We start from the raw sequence: 27725 nt of genomic DNA on the forward strand, positions 1-27725 counted from the left end.
ATGCATCTCTCTTTTTAAGCGAGACCGGCTGAACACCGGATCCCCTCTCCAGTTTTGGAGCGCAAAATGAGCAGGTTCTCAAAGATGGGTGTAGGTACTTCTAAGAAATCATCCAGTTTGTCCCTCTGGCCACTCCTGTGGTGTCCGGGAATCAAAAATCTAAGTGTTGCTTCCAACACGTTGAGAAGCCACGACCGCTCTCAGTAAGGATCCGGATGCCTCACCGCACCTACAGAAAATCCTTTTCCTCATTTGATAGGACATTCCTGCTCCCTAGAAATCGCTCCCTTTGGTGGAGCCCAGCGGTGTCTGAGAGCAGCAGCCGCAACCCCTTGGCTGCCCCCAGTCCTCTCCAGGGCTCGCTGGGTGGGATTCCGCCAAGGGTGGCTTGAGTCACGTGGTGGCGAGGGGACAGGGGAAGAGATCCTCGCCCTGCGAGCCCCTCAGACCAGAAGCGACCCGACCAACACCAGGCAGGCCCCTTCCTGTGAAGTTAGAGACTCGATGATCCGGCATGGATCTCAGTTCATTTAATGAGCCCCTCGACCCCCCAGCACCCGCCCCGCCGTTCCTCAGAGGCCTGCCTCTCCTCAGGGGTCCTGTATCCCCCGGGGGTGGCGACTGACGACGCTCAGAAGGCGAGAAACGGCTCCCTAAGCCGCTCGCTGGGTCCCTCTCACCCCACAATGCACCGGGGCCAGCAGGAAGGCCGCTCCGACCCCTAATTTTCCCGCGAATTCAGTTCAAAGAGGCGGCAGGGCCCGCGGTCAGCAGCGCGCACGGGCCAACCAAGCTGCGCCTGCGCGAGAAGCGCCTCCGCGTGACTGACGGGGGAATGCGCGGGCCAACAGGCTGGGCATCAGAGCGCCGGGCGGGGGAAGTGAGCGGTCTCCCGAGCGGAGCGGGGCTCTCAGGAGGAGACACTTTTTTTTCCCTCCCTCCTTTCCCTCCTCTCCTCCTCCCTTCCCTTCCCCCCCCCCTCGCCTCTCTCGTCCTTCCCCCCTCGGTCCGCCGGAGCCTTCTGGGGCGAGCGGTTGGTATTGCCGGCGCTTACTCTCCGGGGCCGCCCGGCGGATAGCTGGTGTGGGGGAGGAGGCAGGAACCGCGAGGGCGCCTCAGGAGCACGGCGGTGGGGGAGGGGGCGGCTCGGGGCCCTGCGCGGGGTCCGGGGGAGGCGGCTTCGGGGGTTCAGTGGCGGCAGCGTCAGGCGGCAAATCCAGTGGTGGGGACTGTGGAGGCGGCGGTAGTTACCTGGCCTCCTCCTCTTCCTCCGTGGCGGCAGCGGCGGGGGCCGCGGTGTTACCGGTGAAGAAGCCGAAAATGGAGCACGTCCAGGCTGACCACGAGCTTTTTCTCCAGGCCTTTGAGAGTGAGTGTGATGAAGGCTTTGAGGGCAGGAATCCCCACTCTTGCAGCGTTAGGGGGCCGGGACACTCGTGCTGGGACCCCCTTCCTCACCGGGAGTCGGTTTGATTCGGGAGTGGAGGGCGAAATTGAGGGGGCCATTCCGCCTTCCGGGGTTATGGCTCGAGGGGGCCCGAAGTCTAGGGCCTTTGAGGGAGGTGGATTAGGGGGTCCAGGTGAGGTTCGTGCCTCCCCGAAGATTTACACGCGAGCTGAGGCATGGTGCCCCGCGTTGAGAGCAGGCTGCTTTTTAGGTGGGGAGGTCACAGTTGGACTGTACAGTTGGATCTACCGTCAGATCCCAGGACTAGTTCTTGCTTTCTTTCATGCCTTCCATACTCTAGAAGTACAAGGCTGTCGGTTGTAGGTTTAGAGGAGCAAAATTAAGCCTGTGAAGAGAGGAGTGCAGTAAAATCGACCAAATTGTCATTAGTCTGAAATGCCTTCGCACTAACTTGGTGCATTAACATGGCACCGTTTGATGCTCTACACCTTTCACATCTTTCCACCCGTTTCATGGGTACGTAAACTGAGACAGGCAGTGTTTAAGCATCTTATTTCTCTCTAGACGATCTCGGAATTCTGTCCGTTTGTAGTTGTCTTCATTTCGGGACATTTTCTGATGTCAGTTTCTGTTTTTAAGGTCTGTTTCGAGGGCAGAGCTACGACTTAATTTGGGAAGGGGGCAAGGTGTCTGGAAAGAAGCAATAAAATATATAAGAAATGTCATGACTGTGAGTAATCTGAACTGTTCTTGAATGAATATTACATCCTGATGGTTTTCCTCTTTGCTTTTGTATGGATGTTGTAATTTGGATGACCTTTAATAGCTAGATATCTTACAGAGACTTGAAAAAACTCAGCTCTACCACTCAGTGTCTTTATTTACAATTTTTTTTTGTGGCATATGTTAAGGGCTTGGTATCAGCTGTTCTTGGAAAGATGTATTACGTTAATACCCTTCTTTCATTCTCTCTCATTAGTGCTTCATGAAATTCTAATTGGATTTTAATACAAGGAATTTCGGTTTTTATTGAAATTCGTATGGAACCTGCTTGAGAAAGATTCACATTATTCTAGCGTTTGCTCAATATACTTTCAGAAATCTGGAGAGGCTTTCAGTTGGAAATATGGTGGAGAACTAAAGCACAGTGATGACAGTAAACATACATGTTTGCAGCCTTTCTAAAACATCTCATCTCCTTTTAGTTTATTTGAAACTAAAACTAAACTAACTGAAGATTAAGTGGAAATTTAAAAAATTCTTTCCAAATGTAGTGAGAAGACAAATCCTGCAAGAAAGTTTTAGCTGTTTTGCTTTTTTGATGAGTGTACTTCAGAGAGATGAACTGTCATTAAGAGTTAGATATGGTCACAAAACAACTTGATTGTTCTCTAATATTGATCTTAGTTTCTGAGAAGTTTATATGCTTTGATGTATTTACTAATATAGTTATATTAGGTCATTTTTATACCGCTTTATTTAAAGAAACATAATACTAACAGGTCATTAATGTAACTGCTATTATGGTACTTGTATATAAAATATTTTCTATCTGTAACCTAAGTCCTTTATAACAGATTTTAACTAAACAGCATTAAAAACACTGTGGGAATCTGGTACTTTAAAAATATGTGTTGAGGCAGTATTTACATACTGAGGTAATATTTACACTGAGCAAAATAGAAACCTGAACTATAACTAGCAATATTCATTGAAAATTTTAGCTAATTTATGTCTTGGATTTCACTTTGATTATATCTGTATTAGGACATCTATCCAGGTAACGGTTTTATTCCATTTCGGCTTACTACTGTACAGACTTTTGAAAAGACCAGTTAAAAAGTGAACATTTTATTTTCTTATTTGGCTTCAATAAAGAGTTCCTTTACTGAATCCAACTCGTTCACTTTAGCTACTTTTTAGAAGGAGATGGGTTATAAATAGTTTTAATTAAATAAATTAAATGAATATAACTACTTTTCAGTTCTTCATACAGCTAGTTTAAAAATAGCTACCTTAGAAATGCAAGGTTTAAGAACTAGATTGTAGAGAAACTTAAAGTAAATGTAGATGCATTTTGTGAATGTATGCTGTAGATTGAATGTCTTTTGATCTAATCGTGCTTACTTATTTTCTTGATGTAAATGTTCACTACATAGTTTCCATAATAGGTTATTGGTTTATATATTGGTTTATATAACATGGTCTGGGTTGGTATTTTCTTAACAATTTAAGTAATAAGTAAATTTAGATAACTTTGGATTTTGTTTCTGTTACCTAGAACCAACGCAGTTCTATAGGTTTCTTCGAACGCGAAATCTTATAGCGGTAAGTAATCAACAAAATTTACTGATATTATTTTTTTCCTAGAATTTCACCTATTTAATTTTAATATTTTAACTTTTTTTATAGCCAGTATTTTTGCATAGAACTCTTACTTACATGTCTCATCGAAACTCCAGAACAAACATCAAAAGGTACATGTTATGAATCTTATTTCAAGTTGTTCAAACCATGTTAAAATTTTGTTTTAAAGTATGATTTCTAATGAAAGATTAAATATGAAAACTGAGGTGAAAGAGTGAATTGGTTGCAAAGTGATTTTTAATAGTATCATTTCTGTAAATCCCAGTTGATTGCCAGTTTTTTCTTAACAAGTGATTTGGTAGTGGAGTAAATGAAGTGATTTTACTGACTAATGTTTTTTACTCTGTGCTAATAGTTATTTTCAAGTTTGGTAGAAGTTGAGGATTTAAGTATTTACTAAAGGGCTCATGGGAACTATCTTTGATACATAAATTTAACAGTTAATGTCTGAATATTTCTTATATGTTCTAACAATAAAGAATTCACTTCTATGAGGATAGGTTCAGAAAGTCTCATTTTATGTCTTTGGTGGTTGTCTTATTAAAAGGGAAATACTTTTGAAGTCAGTAGGAGGAATGTCTTTAAAAACTTCTTAATCTTAATCACCTAGTCTTAAAGTGGAATCTGAAGGTGTCAGAGAGCTTCTTTTTGCTCTGTAACATTTAACCGTATATAATTATAGAATGGTAGTTTCTTGTTCTGCACCCATGACTATTTACTGAGCATATCAAGTGAACAACTTTACATTTTTAAAGGAGGGAACCTCTACTAAGCATTTGGTATTGTCATAGTTTTGACTTAGTAAAACCATTAAGCTTTTCAATAAACTTTGAAACTAAACTCCTTTGGAGACTCCTACTGGTTATTAAATAAGCACCGCTTTTTTTACAGCAAGACATAGTTTAGCTTTGTAGATATATCTAGATGTATTTTGAAGGATTGAAACGTTAAAACTATTTGTCTTCTGGTAATCTTTCTGAATCGAGAGAGAGAGAGAGAGAGAGAGAGAGAGAGCGAGAGCGAGAGAGAGCGAGAGAGAGAGCGCGAGTGAGCGCGCATTGCATTTAAGGGGTGAAACCTGCCAGGTGCCTAAATAACTAGGAAGAAGGTGATGAATTAAGCAGCAGAATTATGTCAGCTCTTTACCTGTCTACTCTATGCCAGGAATCAGGAAAATTTTTCTCTAAAGGACTAGATAGTAAATATTTTAGCCTTTGTGGTCCAGGAAACGGAATTGAGGATATTAGGTAGTATGTAGGTACTTACACAGAAAGAGAAAACGAATATCAACATTTTTTTTTAATTGATGAAATTCAAAACATAATAATTGAGTGCAGTGTTTTCTTTTTTTTTCCTTTTCTTTCTTGGGGGGTGGGGGTTGCTGCACGGCTTTCGGGTTCTTAGTTCCCTGACCAGGGATTGAACCTCGGCCCTGGCAGTGAGAGCGCCAAGTCCTAACCACTGGAGCCAGGGAGTACAGTGTTTTATAATATGTGCCTACTAGTGAGAAATGTGGGATTCTTTTATTTTTGTGGGGTAGGGTGGGAGGGATAACATTTAGCTTAATTGGGATTTAGAGTTAGTATTCTCTGTTATCAAATCACTTGCAAATGTTTTATCTGTAAAAACCATTCTTAGCTCATGGGCTGTGCAGAAACAGACAACAGGCTGGATTTGACCAATGGTCCATAATTTGCAGACCCTTGATTTACTCTATAAAACTAGGTGAATTTGATTTAGTAGTAAACTTTTTCTTTAAGTATTTTTAATATGGAAGATCAGTTACCATGTAGAGGGCTTCCCTGGTGGTCCAGTGGTTAAGACCCTGTGCTTCCACTGCAGGGGGCACAGGTTCGATCCCTGGTCAGGGAACTCAGATCCTACATGCTGAGGTGTGGCCAAAAAAAAATTGTTTTTTAAGTACTGCAGTTATCATCTAGAATGCTTCCTGATTTTAATTTTAAAATGATAAAGTGTTTTCAGAATAAATTTGAGTTTAATCCATAAGTGTATTAAAAATATACATCATGTTTGTTTATTAGACTATTTGACTGCCTCATTGTGGGATACATTTCTGTTGTCTGCTAATGAGTGGAGGCAATTTCAAAAGCATGGCAGTAGAAATGAACTTTCTTAATTTAGTACCCCTTAGGTAAAAAAATTTCCTTTGGGACAGTTTTGAAGCAGTTTGCCAGCCAAGAAACATACATTCCATTTAATTTACTTCCATGTAAAAATGCATTAGGAATCACTTAATTCTTTTGTTGTATGCCTGGCATATATAAGACAATAAGACTGATTTTTAACAAATTATACTACAACTTAATATCTTCAAATGAACGCTGTCCTTTTCAAAGTAAGTTGGTGAATTTGGAAGGTGATGAATTCAGCCCAGCGATTGTGGTCTTTGTTCCAAATGTTTTTGGAACTGCTTTTACAGAATTGCTTTTAGTACAATCCCTTTGCTCAGAATGTTTTTGGAACTCCTTTTGTACTGTTACACAACAACATCATATTCACTGTTGGAGTACACTTATCACTCCTTTTGAAGTTGTACAAGCAGGTGTAACATTAATCTGATATATTTGTTAAACTTGCCTTTTACTTTAGTTGCACTTCATAGAGGTATTCAGATTCTGTAGCCTGACACTACACTGGCACAGTGGAAATACTGGTGAGGACAACGGCGTCTTTTATTGAATCCATTTTAGTAGGTTTTATGTAAGCTGTTTCTGAATCCTCCCCCGAAAATGTCTTGAATTTTAAGAATATTCTCCTTTATGATGACCTTTTGATAACTATTTCCCTTGTTAAATCTGAGCTACAGTAGCAGTACCTTTCTAAAGAAGCAGAAATACTTGGTGTTGGGAGGTGGGGCTGCTTTTGTATAGTTGCCTATACAGTTCGTTTTGTTTTTCCTAAGGAATGCTGGGTTACCTGTATGATCTATTCAAATGGTTGTTAATATTCAGTTTTCCTATGTACAGCTGCATAAAGTTGGAAGAGGTGAACCTTGTGACCTACAGTCTTAACTTTTCTTCCTACAGACAGGGTTTCTTCTTAGTCATTACACAAAGATAAACATATTATTCTAAAAAGTTTTCAGTAACTTTACAACCCTCCTCAGTAGTACATTTCAGTATTTATACTGAAAAGTTCTTTGTAACTAGCCTAAAAGAATCCTACATTTTTCTTCTTTCTTCTCTCTTATCTATGGAGATTGAAAATGTATTGCCTGCCATCCTTCGTAAAGAACTCCTTACTGTGCTTTATTGGGGGAAACTTTAATATTGAGGTTTTCAGTAACTCTAAAGGTAAAGAGAGAAGCTTTTTTATAAAAAAGATCTTTTGTTAATGGAGGCTATTTATTCACCTGAAATATAGATCGTATCAATTCTGCTCTTCCTATCAGTGTTTTACTACAATATATTTACATTAACATTTCTCTACTGATAATTTTTATTATAGTAGTTGAGTACAATAGCTGTTTTTGAGGAATGAGCATATTAGTAATTTCTAATATCTGAATTCAAATTTTATAAGAATACATGAATCTTTCCAAGTTCTATATTTGAAGAAAATATATGAGTATAAATAGAAATATTTGTTTCCAATTAACATATATGGGTCTAATTTTTCAGCCTCTAGAAAATGTATATAGTAGAGCACCTTAAGAACTAAGATGAGGCTTGTTTTAGAATCCATTCATTCTTTTTTTTTTTTTTCCAGTATGCGGGCCTCACACTGTTGTGGCCTCTCCTGTTGCAGAGCGCAGGCTCCGGAAGCACAGGCTCAGTGGCCATGGGTCACGGGCCCAGCCGCTCTGCGGCATGTGGGATCTTCCCAGACCGGGACACGAACCCGTGTCTCCTGCATCGGCAGGCGGACTCTCAACCACTGCGCCACCAGGGAAGCCCTAGAATCCATTCATTCTTAAATTGCTTGCTAAGGGTGTGGTTATTCTTAATATAAGCTTCTATTTTATTGGAAATTACTTTTTTCTCTTAAAGTTGTTAAGTTAAAAGCTGATAATTTTGTTATGATTTGATGGGTATGTCCTTTAAACTTCAAATTTTTTTTGTGATGGTGACAACCATCTCTTTAAAATGACATACTTAACTTTAGCCATTGCTGCTAATCTTTGAGGATGTTTTACTAACTTCATATTTGTTTTATGGAATATCCATATTTGTCAGGTTACTTAATGGAAATACAAGTGTTTCAAAATATACATAATTTGCATTTGTTTGGCTCAGTCCAACAAATGCTTGAACACCTACCAAGTATAAGGCAATATGCCAAGCACTATGTGGCTTTCCTTGAAGAAAACAAATCTCTGCCCTTCAGGAGCTAATAATCTAGTAGAAATAAAATATTTATGCAAGTTTCACGTTTAGGAGACTAAATGTCAAAATAAATGTAAACCAGGTGACATAGGTGGGGAAAAAATCACTCTGGTTTGGGAATAATTACAAAAGGTTTCGTAGAAAAGTTAGCATTTGAGATGGGGCTTGAGGGCTTGTTTGCTGTATTACAACATAACACTGTCTCGATAGTATTCATTGTTATGGCTAACCATCCCATAATTTATCTTATTATAAATAAAATCAGATCTCCAACTTGCCTATTATAGTGACAGTAAAGTATAATCTGTTTGTTTTTCCCAGTTGAGAAGTGATTATTTTGTTTATCTGTCTCTTCCAGGAAAACATTTAAAGTTGATGATATGTTATCAAAAGTAGAGAAAATGAAAGGAGAGCAAAAATCTCAGAGGTAAGATAACCTAAAAGTTTACATGAAGTGACATACTTGAGGAAAGAGGAAAAAGTACAGTGATCATTTTCCTAGTGATCACCTCAATATTGTAAGGAGTTAGAATGAACCTTAGATCTCACTTGGTCCAAACTCATACACAGATCAGGGATTACTTCTGTAGCATCCCTGGCAGAGAATCAGTTCTTAAGCCTCATCTTGAATATCTCTAATGCTGGGAACTCACTGTTTTCTAAGGCAGTTCTGTTCATTATTGTTTTTCTCTACTACCAATTTCTTGCATTCTGAATCAGAGTTTCTGTAACTTCTGTATTTAGTGTTAATCCTACTATCTCCTCTAAAGAATGATGGAGACTCATTTTTTATGGTATATGCTAGGTACTGTGCCAGCTGCTTCACAACATCACATGTCTTCTAAGTAATCATCTACAATTCTGAGAGAGGCTCTCTCTCTTTTTTTCCCCCATCTTGTCCTTGCTCTTATTTACAACTTTCAGGCAAAATATTCTTAACTTTAGTTTATATTTGAAATATGTTTATCACATGATAGTTTCAGAAACCTGGCCCTTTGGATGGAACCTTCTTATTGTCTGTTTTCACATGTGTTACCCAGAACTAATCCCTAAATGTTCTGACTAGCCTAATATCTGCCTAGGCTACACAGTATGCTTCCCTTCCTCGACAGTATGCTTCTATTTGTTCTTTCATATGAAAACTAAAGAAAGTTGAATATTATTCTAAAGAGAAACAGGGACTTGGGTGGTATTTGTTTATTCATTGACTACTTTTAGGAAGAATGTAGAACTAAAAATACTGGATTAAAAAAAATGGAATTGGGAAAATTGCCACATGGATTTTTCTTTTTCTCTTGAAGTTTTAAATCATATCTTGCCAGTTTAGATAGGATGTACACTGACTTAATGATGCTTCATTTATACTTTCTCATTTTTGTGGCTAGTATAAGATGTCATTTTTCAATTGCTTTTATTTTAAGTTTGCCTTTTCAATTAGGTTATTTTACTGGAATTTTTTATTGCATTTTAAAATTTTTGTATCAGTATCTTGCAGTCTTGTAGGACTGAAGTGTAATTTATATTTCCATATCTAGGCAATCTTGATTTGTAAATAGACTTTGATAGTCCATTCCCAAATCTTTACCTAATCTGTTATTGCCCAAGGAATACCTTACAATACAGGTTTATAAAGACTGAGAATATTCCCAGCGCATGCACTCTCTATTCTTTGCTTGAATTTCTATTCCAGATCGTTGGCTGTTTACCTACCCTGGACAGAGCTTTTGGGATCCTCAGGGCCTTTTTAACTTATAAAGTATAAAGCTGTAGTCAGAACCTAATGTGACATCCTCACTTCTTTTCTTCTAAACACCTTAATAGTTTGCCCTCCAGGTCTTTCAGGGCTCATGTGAGAAGGAAGAATGAACCAAGAGGAAGAAAACTTGACCCTTTTCTTCATCTTCCCCATCAGGGTTCTACCTTCATCACTGCTAAACCTTACTACTATCTCATTGTGACCCTGGCTTTGATAAATATTACAGAACTTCCTTGATAGTGTGTGTTGTGAGGAAGATAGATTATACTGGTCAGTTCTCTCTGAATAATCACTCACCCAATGATTATATTTCTTTCGACCCAATGGGTTCAATAGCTAGGCCAGTACTATAACAGGGGTATTGTTAACCAACTCACAGAAACATCAGAGAGTTGCATAGAATTCCTGCTTGTAATTTTGAAAAGCAACTTTTTCACTCTTTAGGATCTAGCTGGGACCAGTGAGTTGGTCATTTCAACACCCAAGATCTTTTTTATTTCAAACAGACCTAACTGTTAGAGCTGACCATGCTTATTTAATACCCAGTGAGGCACTTTAGGCCCAGGAGGTACTGAGTTACTGTACTAGGTGCTTCAACCGCCCCCCTGGCCACCATCTTTATGAATGTTTCATTGTTGCTCCCCGAGTCACTAAAATTAATTGAGAAGTTGCTTCATTTTAAGTTTACCCCTAAGGCCCTGTATTATTAAATTTCTTCAGTGTATTTCTCATCTCAAATTAGGCATAATTGGTTTAGTAGACCAATAGGTCTACTAAACTTATCACATAGGATTGTAAGAAGTTCTCTAGATACCAGTATATAATGCCAGCATTGTAAAACTTTACTTGTAAAATCTATGGGCAAATTCCCTGAGAGAACAAAATAAGCCTTTGTTGTTAATTCGTAGATGTTAAAATCTTAAATCACATACACAAAGGTATTTCCATCTGTATGTTTATTCTTTACCATCTCAAACATAGAGATCTTGTTCAGTTTAATTGGATCCTGGGTCTGTTCAGTAGCTACTGTCTGGATGTCTCCCACTGGAACTCATGTTCTTTTAGTACTTCCACAGTTTTAATGTCTCCACTCTCAAACCCAATGTATTTCATTCTCAGAGTTCCAGGAGAATATCAAGATACCCCAAATTACTGTAGTACTACAGCCCAAAGCTTAGAACAGTCAAATGCCTGACCTGTTTATGACAGTTGTAGTGACTTACAAACAAACCCAAATTCCTGGCATTGTCTGTACAAAATAAAGTTGGTGTCCCAGGATCTCTTTTGTGTTTTATACTCTAGATCTATATTTGTCTTACTTGTCTCAGATAATGGCAGAAATTTATTAGGGGAAGGAGCTGATAGAAAAAAGAAACATGGGACATTTCATGGTTTTCACTTCTTTAAGGTAACCATTTGTGACAATAGACCAGAATTGCATTTGTAACCTTAAAACTCAACCATAACACCCACCAACTATGAAGATTTTTTCTTTTCTCGAACAGTGGCTTCTAAAAACTCCACAGCAATTAGCAAATTTTAGAAATTCATAGTGGTCAAACTACTTGACCAGGTTTTTCACATAGTCTAGTGACCAGACCTCTAGTCTCCAGGTTTTTCCTAATCTTTCTCCTTGCTCTTTTGGTGTGGTTATGTATATTTAAAATATCTTTATTTTCTTTTTAGAATTTCTGATGTAATGCCTTATATTCTGTCTTCTCCGTCTCTTGTTTCTGGCATGCCAGTATATTGTGGGTTTTGAGTTTATTTTGAGTTTTGACCAAGCGCCATGGTTTATTGGTATAAATCTCTGATCTTTCTGTAGTTTTCTGTTCTAGCAGGATCCCAGGGGGTCTCTTGGGCTATTAATCCTACCAGTTTTGGAATTCTCTAGTCATATCTCTTGTCTTCTAAGTGCATCTCCACTGACTGAAAGGTATCATGAAAAGATTTCCAAGTTGGAATTGCTTCCAGAAGTATTTCCTGTGGTCAGATTAGAAGCATTTCCACTTAATCATTTTCTGTTCCTGGTCTACTGTTAGTAGCTGGAGAAATCCCCTCCAAAGGTAACTGAACTAGAACATCTACTAGATATATTTTCAAACCTATGTTTTTAGTAGGTTGATAAGGTAAAGTACCTTTCATCACTTTTTGTTGTTGTTATTACAACCTAAACTTCTGAATTAGTAATCTTCCTTTTATCATCTTTTTGTACTGTAACAAAGTCTGGGATTTTTTTCTGGGATTCCCATTTCCTCAGTGTACCATGTCCCAGACCCTATCCTAAGTCCTAGGGGATATAATAATGAGCAAAACAGATGAAGACCTTGCCTGTATGGAACTTATTGGCATTTAGGAGAAAAAGACGTCATTCCAGAATAATGGGCTTGATGCAGTCACCAATTCCTCAGCTTTATAATACATCACAGCATGACATGTAACAGTGTAGATGCCAAATAGCTTATCATCACACTTGGGCTATTTTGAGGTGATACAGCCGTGACCCTAGAAATGAAGCCTTACACCTGCCACTATCAGATTAATGTGTACAAATTCAAGGCCCTAATCTTGGCTTCTTTCCTGCATAAAAATGTTGGTCCTCCTGTGGCATCTGGCTGTTCTTAAAATTTGAGTTTCCTACATGAATCTCATCGCAAAATGTTAGTCCCTTATGAATTTAAATGTACTCAACCTTATTCTGCAGACTTCTTTAGAATTGTCAGGTACTTGTGTTTAGACTCTTATCCCCAAATTTCACATTCCCCCTCTAGTTTCCTGTTGCCATATTGCTTGCTTCCTAAGATACAGATAGGGAACACATCAGGAAGAGGAACCAAATCCTTATCTGATATCTTATCTTGATCACCTAAGCTAGATCCTTTGCTGCCTAAAACTAAAGAGGCCTGACCTTGTTTGTTTCTTCCCTTCTCATTCCCCTCTTCTGATCCAGTTTAACCAATTAAGATGTGGACACAGTAGCAACAAGAGAGGGAAGAGGGTAAATCAGAAAGGGAAAGAAAACTGCCCTTTTTCCTTGGACTCAGCCATCAACTAGGCCTCATTGTTACATTTTATTCTAGGTCCATATCAAGAGTGTTTACTTTTAGGAGGGGAAGGAGGAGGGGAAATTGTGCATAGCAAATCACATTCCCAAGTTTGTTTTTTAAGTTGGTTACTTGAAATTTGGAATTCCTTTTCTCAAAGAAATGTTGTAATGGTGGCTGAATGTCCTTGCCGTCTTTTTTTTGTGTGTGTGCTTGCCATCTTATTTAACTTATAATGTAGCAATTAAAACTGTGTCTCAGACCATCCTTTGGTGACCTTTTTGTTTGTTTTTAATTTCCAGTCTTTTTTGGATGGATACTTTTGTAAATGTACTGATCACATACTTGGATGTTATGTCAATGTTAAATTTTTATGAAAGTGGTTAAAGTCTTATTCTCAACTTCTTGCCGTGTTGTGGAATGGTAACAGTATCCCGGATGACCTCAGTCTGCAGACCACGTTTTGAATAACACTAATTTAAAATATTTTCTGGGGTAGATCAATGCAAGGTATTTCTGTCATTTCACAGTTGGAACTTAGAATCGCATTCCCTATAAAAACAATGTAAATAATACTATAAGTACTACAGTATAATGGGTCCTGATCCCTGACCTTAGAAATCTTATTACTCTAGGGAGGACATCATTATCCTTTTGAAAATCATTTGTTGAGTGCCTTTCTGTAAGACACTGCTAGGTGCTAAGGACACTGATATGTCAAGAGAGAATGTGTGTGAAAAATTGTGACAAAAAAAGTGGTAAATACAGGTGCTTGTAAAGGAAATTAAGCTCTGGGATGTTTGGGGATGGGTCTTTGTAGAAGAGGGAGAGGGTATTTTGATGGATTGTTTAGTATTTTATCCAAGCCTCACAATCTTGAGAGAGGTTATCTCCTCATTTTATAGATATCAGGTCACAGCTAATAACTGGAGCCAGAATTCAAACTTGGATTTTGTCATCCTATTCTACTTTCCTATATATGGCTTTAGAGGTAAAAAGGAATGGGAACCATATTACAGACAGCGGTTAGACAAAAGATTTCACAGTTGGGGACCCATTAGAAAATTGGAGAAAGGAATGATTCATACAAAATCATTTTAAGAAAATTTACCTGGCCTTAGTAGGTAGGTTTAACTGAAGCAACTAAGAATAGGATAAACTGGTTGGGACTAATGGATTATCTTCTAGCAAGGAAACTGTAGAATATTTCTCTCTTTCAGTTTTGTTTTGGAGTTTCACCAATTCTGCATTGTTAGGTTACATTTATGGAACAGTTTTGATAGGAAAATGCTAATTATCTTTTAGTAAAATGGCACGTAGATTTCATAGATGGTAGATATACTTTTTAAAAATCAACTTTGGGTATAATTAATATTCAATAAAATACACTCACCCTAAGTATATAGTTTGAGTTTTGCCAAATGTATGCATTCGCACAAGCATAACCACAGTGAAGATATAGAACATTTTCATTACCTTGAAAAAGTCCTTTGAGCTCCTTTACAGTTGATCCCCTTAATGTACTTTTTTTTTGAGGTATAAATGATATGCAGTCCAGTTCACTCTTTGGTGTATAGTTCTGATGCATTCAGTCAGGTAACAACCACTACAATTAAGATAAACCCTACAGATTCCCTCATGCCCCGTTTATAGTCAACTCTCCACTTCCTCTGTGTTTTTGAAATGTATCTGATACGTGTTAGAAAGTAAGATACATGAATTAACTGTTTTCAAGAATCCCATTTTAGTTTCTTGATACTTAAGTTATAGTTGCTGTTCTTAGTTTTTCTTTTCTATGTTTATGCTTTCTAACTCTGCTTGGACCCTTACACTTCTACTCTACCATAGTCATTTTGTTCTCTACTGATATCCTAGCATACTTTTCTTAGTACTGTTCTAGAAATGCCCTTCAGGACCCCCACCTTGTAGTTTTTTTAAGCATACGCTTTCATGGATTACCTCACTAAGAAAATAGAGGTATCCTCACATCTTCTGGTGAAATATCTCACTTACCTCCTGTTTCTCTAAGAAGAAGAGTCCTGGGCAAAGTTACAGAGCTAACCTCTTTATAACATGTCCTCATTTCCAGTCATTACCTGTTCCTTAACACTCACTTGTCTCAAAGTCTTTACATAACTCTTCCCCTCTGATTATAAGGATGCGTAGTAGATTGTCACCATCATTTAAAAAAAAACACAAAAACATACCCTTTATTGATCCTTATTGCCCTTTTACTGCTATTTACTTTGATTCTTTAGTAAGTTTCTTGAGTAAAAGTACTGCTTCCCTTTTCCCAACATCTGTTCTGGAAAGTTATGAATGGTTCCTGATCACGAGATAGATTGCTCTTTTTCCAGTTGAAAGGTACTATAAAAGCCTGTTGATGTTTTTGTTTATTCTATCCCAACTTACTAGTTTTTCCACTGGTAGTAAATATTTTTCAAAACAAAAGGATCATTATAGTTTATGCTTCCTTTTCATTGCTTCTAAAACTAAAAGTGAAAATGACAAGTTGAAACAGTAAATTACAAATCTATAGCAGATTTGTGATTGTAATATTTCATCCCTAATTGAAGTAGAAAGTGATGGTTCTGCATCATTTGTTAGGAGGTTGAAATTTCGTAGCTTGAAAATACTCAAAAACTTTTGCCTGGATTCAGCTACCGTTTTGACGGGTGGGAAGGGAAACCTGTCCCCATTTTATAGGTAGAACACTGAAGCACAGTAAATTATCTTGCCTCTTATTTGGTGGTTTATTTTTTTCTGCCTTGCTTCTTTGGTGTTTTTGTTTTTATTTGTGTGTGTGTGTGTGTGTGTGTGTGTGTGTGTTTAATGTGTATAGACACACTGTATTGGATGTCATACTTAACAGGGAGAGCATGGGGTCATGGGCTTGAACAGAGTTAAGAATTAGGCAGCCAAATATTTATATATTAGCTGAAGTAGCTTTGATTTCAGTGTTATATTTTAAAGTTTAGGTTATTTTTATTATAGAATATTAAAGTGATAAAATTTTTTTGTTCTATTTAGCTTGTCAACTCATCTGCAGCTTACATTTACTGGTTTCTTCCACAAAAATGGTATGTACTTAAACATATTGGCATTCTAACAACAAAACACCTTTGTGACTGAAAAAAATTGCGTGTAAATTCAGAAAATTATATTTAATGGAAAAGATGTTGATGTTGATAATTTAATTTCTCTTTAGTGGATTTCTCCAACAGTTTCAATTATTGCTTTATTTGGTCAATGGTGGGATATGGAGGAGGTAACTTGCAACTCATTAAACTTTAAAAGTAGTAGTTCTTAAATTTTAGTGTGTGTAGAAGCATTTTGACAGTTTGTTTGAAATACATATACCTGGACCCTACAGGGACTCAGATCTAGCAGGGTTTTGGTGGAGCTTAGGAGTCTGCATTGTAATAAAGCACCAAGGTAATTCAGAAGTAGGTTGTCTGAGGAACAAGTTTTAAGAAACTCTGGCATTAAAAAAAATGTGTCAATATATATGTGTGTAACTGAGTCACTTTGCTGTGCAGCAGAGGTGGGCACAACGTTGTAAATCGACTACACTTCAATAAAAATAAATAAATAAGAAACTCTGCCTTAAAAGTTTTTTAAAAATTGTAGGTAGACTTTATACATAAGGTTGTGTTCATCGCCTTGTTTTCTTATTGCTGTCTTGCTGTCTATTTAAGTTTTAAGTAGATTTTTAAATTATTAAAATAATCAGTGCTGTGTGGGATCATTCTTGAAGGTAAATGTTAGCTTCATCTGGCTCATATCTAAATAGATGAAATCCCAGCTCTTACCGCTCAACCGTACCTTTTAGGGCTCTAAGTATCACAGTTTTAAAAATGCTGTGTAACATTATCTTACCCAACTCAGAGCCATCATCTTTCCAAAGATTGTAAGTAGAAAATAATGGGAAGGACTTGTAATGAAATTCAATTTCTTAGATTTTTGTCATTTTTTTATTTCCAACGTTTTTCAAACTTTAAATTATAAAGACTAATGATGAGAATTGTAATTAATTGCCTTAGAACCTGGAATAGGTGAAGAGTCTCCTGAGTAGAGCCCTTTCTGCATAAACATTTTGAGTATTTTTAATACAATAATAAAACAACTGAAACAACCACTGCTACCAATGGGATATATCAATGTGTTAGATATTATATAAAGAAAATTATATAGTCGTAAATGTTACTTCATTAAAAGAGGTGAAAGCATACTGGGTAAAGTTTCCGTTGGTTTCAGAATGAATAAAATGCCTCTAGGCTTGTCCATCTTAAATTTGTGTGTGTATCCTTTAATAATCAGGTAATGGAATAAAACCTTTATAAGAAACAGGTCAAGTTGGTCATCCTTGGTATTGTTTAGTAAGAAACAAAGTTTAATAATAAGCAGAATGGTTATATTAGAACAGTTTGATAACTAGTCAGGTTTTTAATGTAAGAAATTTGAAGTCTGGTCATATCTGTATTAGCAGCTAATGTAACTTTACTTATAGTTTTGCCTTACATCTGGTCTATTTAAGTAACCTCAGTAGCATTTTCATGTTTTTTTCCTCCTAAATCATTTATAATCATCTTGTAGAGATCATATTTCTAATCACTCATCATACTTTGTCTTCTGTGATACTTAAAAAGTACATGAACTCTAATACTTTAGAAGCTTATAATTTGAATTTTATAGGTTTGTTTGCCCTTTGTTCTCAGGGACTTCTATAAAACATATAAATTATTCATCACTGAAATCATTGATGGATATTAATCGAATAATATTTACTAATTAATATTATTTAATTAATCGTAATTGAATTTACTTGAATTAGTTAGTTGAAATTAACTGGAACATGGTACGATAAACTTCTTTCCCATCTACATGGCAAAAAAGTTCAAAAATTGCACAAATTCACTTAAACTTTATTTTCTTGATATTACTGAAGTAAATGAGAAAGTAAACTCTGTTGATACTTCTATTTCCAGAAAATAATTTCCCATTGTAACTTTGAAATGAGTGGAAGTTGGAAAGAAGCAGATATATTGCCTCCTTTGTCTATTCAAGGTATATTTGTCATTTTTTTTAAAGAAATAATATTTTTAAGAAATCAGGTTAGAAAAGCAACATCACAATCCCTAAAATATGATTATTTTTTCTTTTGTTTTTAAATGAAGACTTTTGTTTAGCAATTACTACTTGAGACTGCTTAGAATGAATACACAAAGATTATTAGGGTACTATTTTCATGGTGAGTATTGTTCAGAGAGTATTTTTGTTACTGCATTTTAGATATTCAGTTATTTTTTGGTATATTAAATTATTTTTATCCTGGCTGCAACTTTCAAGAGACTGATTGAAATGTATTTTATGTATATACCGTGAGTAAGAAGAATGTTTTCAAGTAGAAAGAAGTATTGTCCAAAATCTCAGAACAAAAATTATTTTATTTCTGTATATGTTTATAGATTTTTCTGTAATATATAGAGAACTATATAGAAGTGTACATAGTAGTTCAATATATTAGGAACTTAATGATGAATGAATGATTAAATATTAAAGTTTTTTGGACTATTAATGCCTTTGGGATTAAAGACAAGCTGTAGGGAAGTATTCTGGAACCTTAATTTGCAGAAACCTTTGTTAGAGTTCATTGATATAGAGAATATAGACTATTACTTTAAAATTAAATTTCCTAAACATTATAAACCAAGAGATTTCCCTAGGTAGTAAATAATATCTTAATTTTTGCTATCCCATTTAGGCATGTAAGTTTTATGTTTAATATTTTTTGAAAACTTTTTTTAATCCCTTTGGTTATAAGTTTTGATCAAATCAGAGCCTTTTAAGTTTAAATATCTGAGCATTCAAAATGAAATGAAATATGTAAAAATAGTAACCAGTTCAATTTAAATGTATCTTAAACTAAATAATTTTTCTGATAGATTTTAGAAGAAGGAAAAAAATTTTTAATGTTTATTTTGTGTGTTACCTCGCCTGAACTATTTCATTTGTGCTTTCTACTAAGAAGCCTTAACTGTATTTGTCAAATTTGAAACTGATTTTGGGAAACAGGAATGAGTAAACTTCTGAGAAGACTTCACTATAGGAAGTCTTTTTTGTAAATTCTCAGACTTCTTAGGAAAATGAATACTATTTTTTTAAAAATAGATTTTAATCATTTCTCGGCCTTTTGGCTAAGATCAAGTGTAAAATAGATTTTAAAGTATTGATTTTCTATTTAGATAAGCCATCACAAAATTCAGAAAATGAACAAAATTCTGTTACCCTGGAAGTCCTGCTTGTGAAAGTTTGCCACAAAAAAGGAAAGGTAATGTATAGGATGCTACTGGTAGATGAAATGGAATAATTTTTTTCATTGAATATGTTTATGCATATATATTGTTTATGCATATAAACCTTAAAAGCTTTTAAATATGTTGATGGCTGAATTGTAAAACTGATAAGCTCTTTTGCCAACCTCCCATATCTTCATGTTTTTTTCTAATCTGGCTATAGTTATCTGCATAGAACCTTCTGTTACAGGAGTATGACAGTGAAGGGAAGAAGCTATCTTTTAGCATCTTAGGACATAAATTCAGTTGATTCCTGCCACTTCAGCCTCTTAGCTTATTTTTTGTAGCTATTTGTACACATTAATGTTTTAAATAAGGTCTAAGAGAGAGTTTTTCCCAAAAGGATTATATTGTAACACTACTCTCAGGCAAAGAAATTTCTGTTTCTAGCATTATCAGCCATTAACTTATAAATATATTGCTTCAAGTTTTTATTTATAAGATGAAATCATTTCACCGTCGAAACAAGTATTATGGTGGTTAAATTTCTGGGCAACCCACCAAAGCCAACAGAGATACTTTTAGTAGCCTTAAGTCCTTGGGTATTTTAAGAATGGGAGGGAATTCCCTGGCGGTCCAGTGGTTAGGACTTTATGCTCTCACTGCAGGGGGCCTGGGCTCCATCCCTCATCGGGGAAGTAAAAGCCCACAAGCCATGTGGTGAGACCAAAAAAACGAGGAATGACCTGTATAGAGGTTCTGATTGCTCATGCTCTTCCAAAATCAATCACAGTAAGGTGATATGGTGAAAACTGTGCTAGAGCATTGGTATGGAATAGACCAAGGTGATGGGAGACAGCAGTGTAAGTACATATTAAAAACTCTATAAAGTTAGCTAGTAATACTCCACGCTCTCACCCAACACCCATACACAACAAGTAGTGATGTGAAAATTCAAGATAATATTATTATTTAGACAAAAAAATGTGCCTGTAACTATAGTATGATCCTTTTTGTGTTTAAAAAAAAGTAATAGGCATACATATTTTCTTCAGAGGATAAATACAACCAATTGCTAATATTAGTCTTCTCTGGAGTATAAGACCCGGGGAGGGGGGTGGAGGCGACTTTTATTTTTCTCATTTTATATTCTTGTAGAGCAGAATTTTAAGACCATAAGCATGTATTCTGTTTGTTTTTAAAAAGAAGTTACCTAAAATATGTACTATATTTTCTTGTTAAAAAGGTCTTCTGCATCTTGCAATTTTTCAACTTTGCTCTTTCGGCATAACTAGTTATATAATTACAGAACATTACTCATAAGATGATTAATATTACTTCTTATAAACAATTATTTAAATATATGGATTACTATTTCTCAGTGTTTTTGACAGTGGGGTTATTGTAATAATCTTTTTTCATTTCTAATAGTCCTATCAGTCATTTTGTTAAAATAGAATATTTAAGGGGAAAAGATTAATTTACATGAGTTGTAATATTTTAAGCATGGTTTTAGTTCTATATTTCTAACTTAAAACTTTCTGATGACCATCAGCTAAATATTAGATATACTATTATATCATTGTTTTCATTGTATTGAGGATATCCTCAATTGGGCTAATATTTGAAAGATAGTTGATCCAAATTTTCTTTTTGCTTCATCACAATTTTCAGATGTATGGTTAGAATTTTAGCATGCCATTTGGAAATCACGGCCTATACCATATTTCCTATAGCTGTGATTAGAGGTTTTATTGTAATTCTTACAATTGCATATGCATAAATAAATATAATAATCTTTGCCTTTGCAGGATGTACGTTGTCCAATAAGACAAGTTCCTACAGGTAAAAAGCAGGTGCCTTTGAATCCTGACCTCAATCAAACAAAACCTGGAAATTTCCCGTCCCTTGCAGTTTCCAGTAATGAATTTGAACCTAGTAACAGCCATATGGTGAAGTCTTACTCATTGCTATTTAGAGTGACTTGTCCAGGAAGAAGAGAGTTTAATGGAATGATTAATGGAGAAACCAATGAAAATATTGGTAATTTTTATTTTAATAATTTTACTAGATTTTGTTGTTGGAGATTAAGGTGATCAGTGAAAATGATTGAACTAATCCATCTTCATAGTATTCGTAATTGTGTACAGAATATTTCTTTTTTTAGTTATTTTCATAATTATTTAGAGGGAAAAGTGGTACAGAACTAGAAATAAATGCATGTGTTCTAATAGCATGGCCTCTATTTATTTGCAAATCTCTTATAGTCTAATGAGATACTTAATTTTATGGTACATTGGCCTTGCTCTTAGACTTTTGGCTATGATGTTGTACTAGGTATTTAATCTGTAAAATTCTCATTGTTGTATGATGAAACATTTCATGCAGCAAAATGAAAATACACACATATATATATATATGTATATATAAAACACTGGATGGAAAAGACTGGTGTTTAAATTAGTCTCTCAGCAAACAATGAATTCATTCCCCCCTCAACATTTTATTGTGAAAAATTTCATACATATGGAACAGACAAAAGAATTTGGTAGTGAGCACCTATCTACCCACCACTTAGAGTCTACAGTTAACATACATCTATCCTTGTATCCTCCCAACAGTTCTGAATCCACCTTTGAGGTAATCATTCAAACAACATATAGGTGTTGGGAACACAGAGATGATTAAAAAGTCCAGTCCCATCTTCCAAAGGCTCATAACCTAGAGTATGGAGATAAACATAAAATATAATTGCAGCTAAATGATATGTGGTATAATAGAGGTATTTGTGAAGTTCAGGGGAGAAGCAGCTTGGAAGAAATAATCTTTGAGTCTTGAAGTATCCTTTGAAGTTCCTGGAAAGTAACCATGAATGAGGAGGGTTTTTTCTCCTTGCCTAGCAATAAAGATCATTCTGAACAGAAAATAACATTTGCAAAAATGTGGAGTTAATAGTGTCAATGAATATCAGAAAGTAAGGACATACACATAAGGTTGAGACATAAAGTTGAAGAGTGTTTGGATATTATTATATTGCAACTTAAGTTTATTTGTACCTCATTTGGGATAAATGTAGTATGTTATGTGAAGGGACTATATATCATAAATCTGTTTTTGCTTGAATATTTGATTCATGAGAAATGTTTGTCAAATTCAGATGTCAATGAAGAACTTGCAGCTAGAAGAAAACGAAATCGTGAAGATGGGGAAAAACATTTGTTGCACAAATGACAGTATTTGATAAAAACAGGTAATGTTGATGGACAAGCAAGGCTCCCATGTTTTAGAAATGTTTTTATTTTGAAGCAGAATATAGTGATGATACTGTTTCTTTGCCTTTGTTTCTCTTTATTCTTATGGATGAAAAAACAAATTTGCAAATACTGAACTTTTGTCTTTATCACCTAGAAAGCAATAAACACAGACGAGGAACTATTTGAACGGCTCAGTTAAGATTGTTCATTCAGCCAGTATTTTCTGAGTGTGTCCTCTTTGTCAGACACTGTTTTAGGCAGTGAGAAGGCAACAAAACCCCTGCCCTCATGGAGCTTAACTTCTAGTGGAGGAAATAGACACCACCCCCCAAAATTGTATCAACTAAGGTCACTTAGTGGGAATGCTGTGAAGAAAAATAAAGAGAATAAATGGTGGTTTTGTAGAGAAAGCCTCTGAGGAAAGGTCATATTTGAGCAGAGACCTGAATAAAGTGGGCCCCATGCAAATCTTGAGATTATGTATTTACTAGAGTTAAGGAAGAAAAGTGTGTGAAATCATCGTTTGGCTCTGTGTGCATTTGGCACAGGGTAGCAAGGAGCACTTGGATTTATAATCATCTCTGCAGTTTTCAGTTGGGAATGAAGCATCTTAGTGCCAGTAAAAGAACCTCTGGGAAGCAAATACAGTATTCTTTTTTGATAGGGTTGAAGGGTGAAACTTATAATATGTCATGATTTCTTGTCCTAGGCTGCTCACTGGTAGTTAACACAGTCCACCATCAGGTATAGGAGAAAGAGCCAAGAAAAGCAATGAGTGTGTTTCTCCTGCTCTTTAAAAAGTAACTTGTTGCTTTAATGTAATCCACTTATTAGCCACTAGGATAAAGACAGGTTATAGGGCTTTTAATGGGAAAGCAAAGGTGATTAGGAATAATGCCATGGATTTTGCTACCATATTGTCTTAGAATATATCACTTAATGTCGCTTAATGTTACCAGCAGAAACCAATATAGTGTTTTTTTAAAGTCAGAAATTTGAATGTAGATCAAAAATTTAAATGGAGAACAACAGAAACATATATGCTAAGAGATAGGGGTTGTGTCTGTGGGAGAAGCAATTAGGCTGTTGTTGCACACTGGGCTTCATCAGTGTTGGTAAATGTTCTATATATTTTAGGCAGCGTGAGGGTAAGGGTACATTCTTTTAAGAATTCTTTCTACCTTCCTTGTATTAACATATTCCTTGTACGTTAAAACAAAGAAACTGCTTTTTAAAAAAGTACCAAGAGGAAATCATGGGAGAATTTTCCCCAAACTTCTTTTGAAAATTTCCAAACCTATAAACATGTTGAAAGAACAATGCAGGTAGTAATACCCGTGTACCCTTCACCTAGATTCATCAGTTGTTAACATTTTACCACATTTGCTTTATTTGTGAGTGTATTTTTGTGACAAACCATTTGAGGGTTAGATCATGACGCTGGATTTCATTCCTTATTCATAAACACTTCATTCAGCGTGTATCTCCTAAGAGCAGGGACATTTCCCTCCATAACCACAGTACGCCTATCATATTCAGGAAATTTAACATGATACCAAAAATACAGTACTCTCTCCCCAGTTTCCTGGATAATGTCCTTTTCTGTTCCCTACTCACCCCAGTTAAGGATTGCGATCTGTCAGTTGCCATATCTTTTCAGTCTCCTTCAATTTGGAACCATTTTCCAGCCTTTTTTTTTTTTTTTTTTTGCCTTTTGTAACAACACTTTAAATACAGGCGTGTAGTTTTGCAGAATGTTTTTCAGTTTGGACTTTTGTGATTGTTTCTTTATGTTTAGATTCAGGTTAAACATTTTGGCCAGGAACACTCATTGGTGATGTGTTCTTTGTGGACGTCACAGACACAGCTGATATTAGGTTTGATCGCTTGGCTAAAGTGGTGTTTACCATATTTCTCCATTGTAATGGTCCCTTTTCACTTTAATTAATTAATATGCAACCTCTGTAATAATACATGAAACTGGATAAATATCCTTTTTCTCCCAACAGTTATTTTTTAACGCAATAGTTTAGCATCCATTGATGATTCTTACTTGAATAAATTATTCTATGGCGGTGGCCACATGGTAACTTTCTATCAGTTCTTCCATGTTTGGTTTGTTGGCATTTTTCTGTGAAGAAGAACGTTCCTTTTCTCAACCTTTTTTTAAATCAGTATGGATTAACGAATTCCACTTTTATTCAGTCTGTTTTAATCTATTGATGTTGCTATATTAATGCTCAAATTGTCCCAAATTTGGTGAGGAGGAGCCCCTCCAAGCAGGCTCCTAAGTCCCTTTGACTTGTTTTTATTTATTTATTTTCTTGTTTTCTGCAATATTCTTCTAGATATTCCAGGCTTTACATTCTCCTTTTCCTACCTCTGCTCTGGAATTGGCTGTTTCTTCAAAGGGTCATAGTTCTTTTCAGTAGAGGAGAAGTATTTGCCAACCAAGATCTGAGGAGTTAGATGTTTTAAAAATTCTTTTTATAATCTCTTGAGAAGCTAAAGTCTCCTTAAAGAATGACTAAAATTCAAAAGCCATATTGAAAGAGTATGAAATATGGAGTGAAATAAAAAAAAAACCTTCTTCTGAAAACAAAAACACCATCATAAGCCAAGTCAAAATAAAGATAACAAGTCAGGAGAAGATTAATTTCAACTCATAATGTATAGATAGATGCCTCATTCCTTTAATATAAAAAGATTATACTAAGTAAAAAGAAAAACACCACAGGCCAGTAGAAGAATGAGGAAGGGATATCGTGAAAATGTTTACAAGAAAAGAGAATATATATGGTTTTTAAACAACTAAAAGGTAAAACATCTGAATATAAAAGTACACTGAGATGTCATTTTTTCACTTAGCAGTTTGACAGATATCAAAAAACTTGATAAAGCACTGTTGATGAGGCTGTGGGGGAAAAGGCCCTCTTCATAGACTACAGGTAGGAGAGTACATTGGATTGTAGCTATCACATGTTCAGCCATAAAATAGAATATTATGTAGCCATGTAAACATGCAGGAGGAAAAAGTCCTTTCCATTTTAGAAGTATACTAATGTATTACCTATTCAAATTAGTAAATAAAATTATCTTCTAAATTATTAAGTTGAACAGCCTTGTTGATAAATTATTGAAGTAGAATAAATTCAGTAGCACAGCATAAAGACAAGAATTCTTTTTTTCTTTTTTCTTTTTTTTTTGCGGTACGCGGGCCTCTCACTGTTGTGGCCTCTCCCGTTGCGGAGCACAGGCTCCGGACGCGCAGGCTCAGCAGCCATGGCTCACGGGCCCAGCCGCTCTGGCGGCATGTGGGATCTTCCCAGAGCAGGGCACAAACCCGTGTCCCCTGCATCGGCAGGCGGACTCTCAACCACTGCGCCACCAGGGAAGCCCAAGACAAGAATTCTTAAGGCTCAAAATCATGCGGTGTTAAGAGCCAGACTTTGGAGACAGATTGCCTAGATTCTGTTGCTAGCTCTGGCTACTTACTGTGTCATCTTAAGGCAAGTTATTTAACCCTCTCTATGCCTCAGTTTCTTCTGAACAATGGAGTAATAACATCTACTTCATAGAGGTGTTGGGAAGATTAAATGAACTCTGTAAAGTCTTTAAAATAGTGCCTGGCACATAGTAAGCACTCAATAAATGTCAGCTAATACCACCTAACAGAATTTCTCTAAGACTGATGAAGAGATGCCAGATTCTTGATATACAATTAATTATTGAGTATGGTTGAAGAATGGTATTTAGGTTAGTAGTGTTTAATTGTATGGAGAAAATAACATAAACTATGTATACACACACAGATATGTACACACACATTAAAAGTATACTGTGAGTATGGGTAGAATTTCATCGATTCTTTGATTCAACCAGTATTCCATTTATTCATTCACCTATGAAATGTTTATTGAGCACCTGTATGTGCCAGGTGCCCCCCAGGATCTTACAGTTAATTAGTTTACTGGTCAAGTATAAAAGTCAAGAATTCTAGTTCAAGTACTTACAGTAGTTAAAGATAACAGAGACCTAATTCTTAGCTGTTCCCTAAAGCAAGTATTATAACACCGTTGTTACCTTGTTTTTAAAAGTATAAAGCCTGCGCACATGCTTTATACTTAACATTTAAAACTTAGCAAGTTTTAAGACCTTAGGCCTATTATACTTTAAATGTTTAAAGTTATATCTGAGTAGCTACAGTAATGAAATAATTCTCTAGTAATAATTATCAGTACAAATCATTAAAATTTCTTTTGTCAGGAATGGAGTGTAGGTATATCTTTAAGTCTTGTTGGGCATGTAAGCTAGTTTATAAATTTAATAAGTGCTTTTTAGTATAAATCTAAAGATGTAGAATTTGTGTACTTACAATAATAGTCAGGTTACTTTAAAGTGTATGTGTTTGTCTAACAGGCGCTTACAGCTTTTAGATGGGGAATATGAAGTAGCCATGCAGGAAATGGAAGAATGTCCAAGAAGCAAGAAAAGAGCAACATGGGAGACTATTTATGATGGGAAGGTATGGACTACTTAGAAGACTGAGCATGTTATAGTTATGAACTCCCATTTTTTATTGATGTTTTGTTCCCCAAATGCAAATTCACATTGGAAGGAATTCAGGTTGGAAGGAAGAAGTCCTTTTTTTTATACTTTGAAAAACACAAGTCAAAATTATCTAGTTCAGAGTATTTAATGGAAGGCATCATCCTTGGAACCAGGTTGCCAGCTTCAAATCTCCACTCCTAGCTATGTGGCATCTGGCAAATTACTTAATCCCCTGTGTGTCTCGGTGTTCTCATTTGTGAAACAAGGCATAGAATTGATGAATTAAATGAAATAATTAAAGATGCTTAGCACCGTGCCTGGCATAAAATAAGTGCTCAATAAATGTTAACTGATATTTTCAATTCCATTCATAGTAACAGCAGGTAACATATGACTAATTTATCAAGAAATCTTCAAATCTTAGATGAAGCAGGCTTAAAATAAGTCTTCTAAGAGACTTAAAAAATAAATAGGCATACATACATTTCTTGGATAGGCAGACTCATCAGAATACTAATGTCATTTATTTCTAAATATATTAGATCAGTGTACCAGCACAAGCAAAATCCTGATTTTTTTAAGCCTTAAATTAGTCTCAAGTTAACCTAGAACAATATGTAATAATACTAAGGAAAATTATGGAAAAGTTTTTTGAGAACCTTTACTTACCAGATAACAGAACATAGTATAAAGTTAAAAGAAC

General features: G+C 35.9%; 1 protein-coding gene across 1 annotated transcript; it reads left to right on the forward strand.

The window, feature by feature from the left end:
* Positions 1-514: 514 nt before the first annotated feature.
* LOC131765799 (polycomb protein SUZ12-like) lies at positions 515-27011 on the forward strand. Its single transcript, XM_059079671.1, is given in 12 exon segments — positions 515-601; positions 743-880; positions 1018-1369; positions 3690-3736; positions 3821-3885; positions 8480-8548; positions 15952-16001; positions 19167-19252; positions 21029-21260; positions 22375-22422; positions 22425-22467; positions 26891-27011. Coding segments are annotated over 12 exon segments (1338 nt in total).
* Positions 27012-27725: the final 714 nt, after the last annotated feature.

This window comes from Kogia breviceps, chromosome 11 (genome assembly GCF_026419965.1).
Source record: "Kogia breviceps isolate mKogBre1 chromosome 11, mKogBre1 haplotype 1, whole genome shotgun sequence".
In the NCBI taxonomy this organism is placed as follows: Eukaryota; Metazoa; Chordata; class Mammalia; order Artiodactyla; family Physeteridae; genus Kogia; species Kogia breviceps.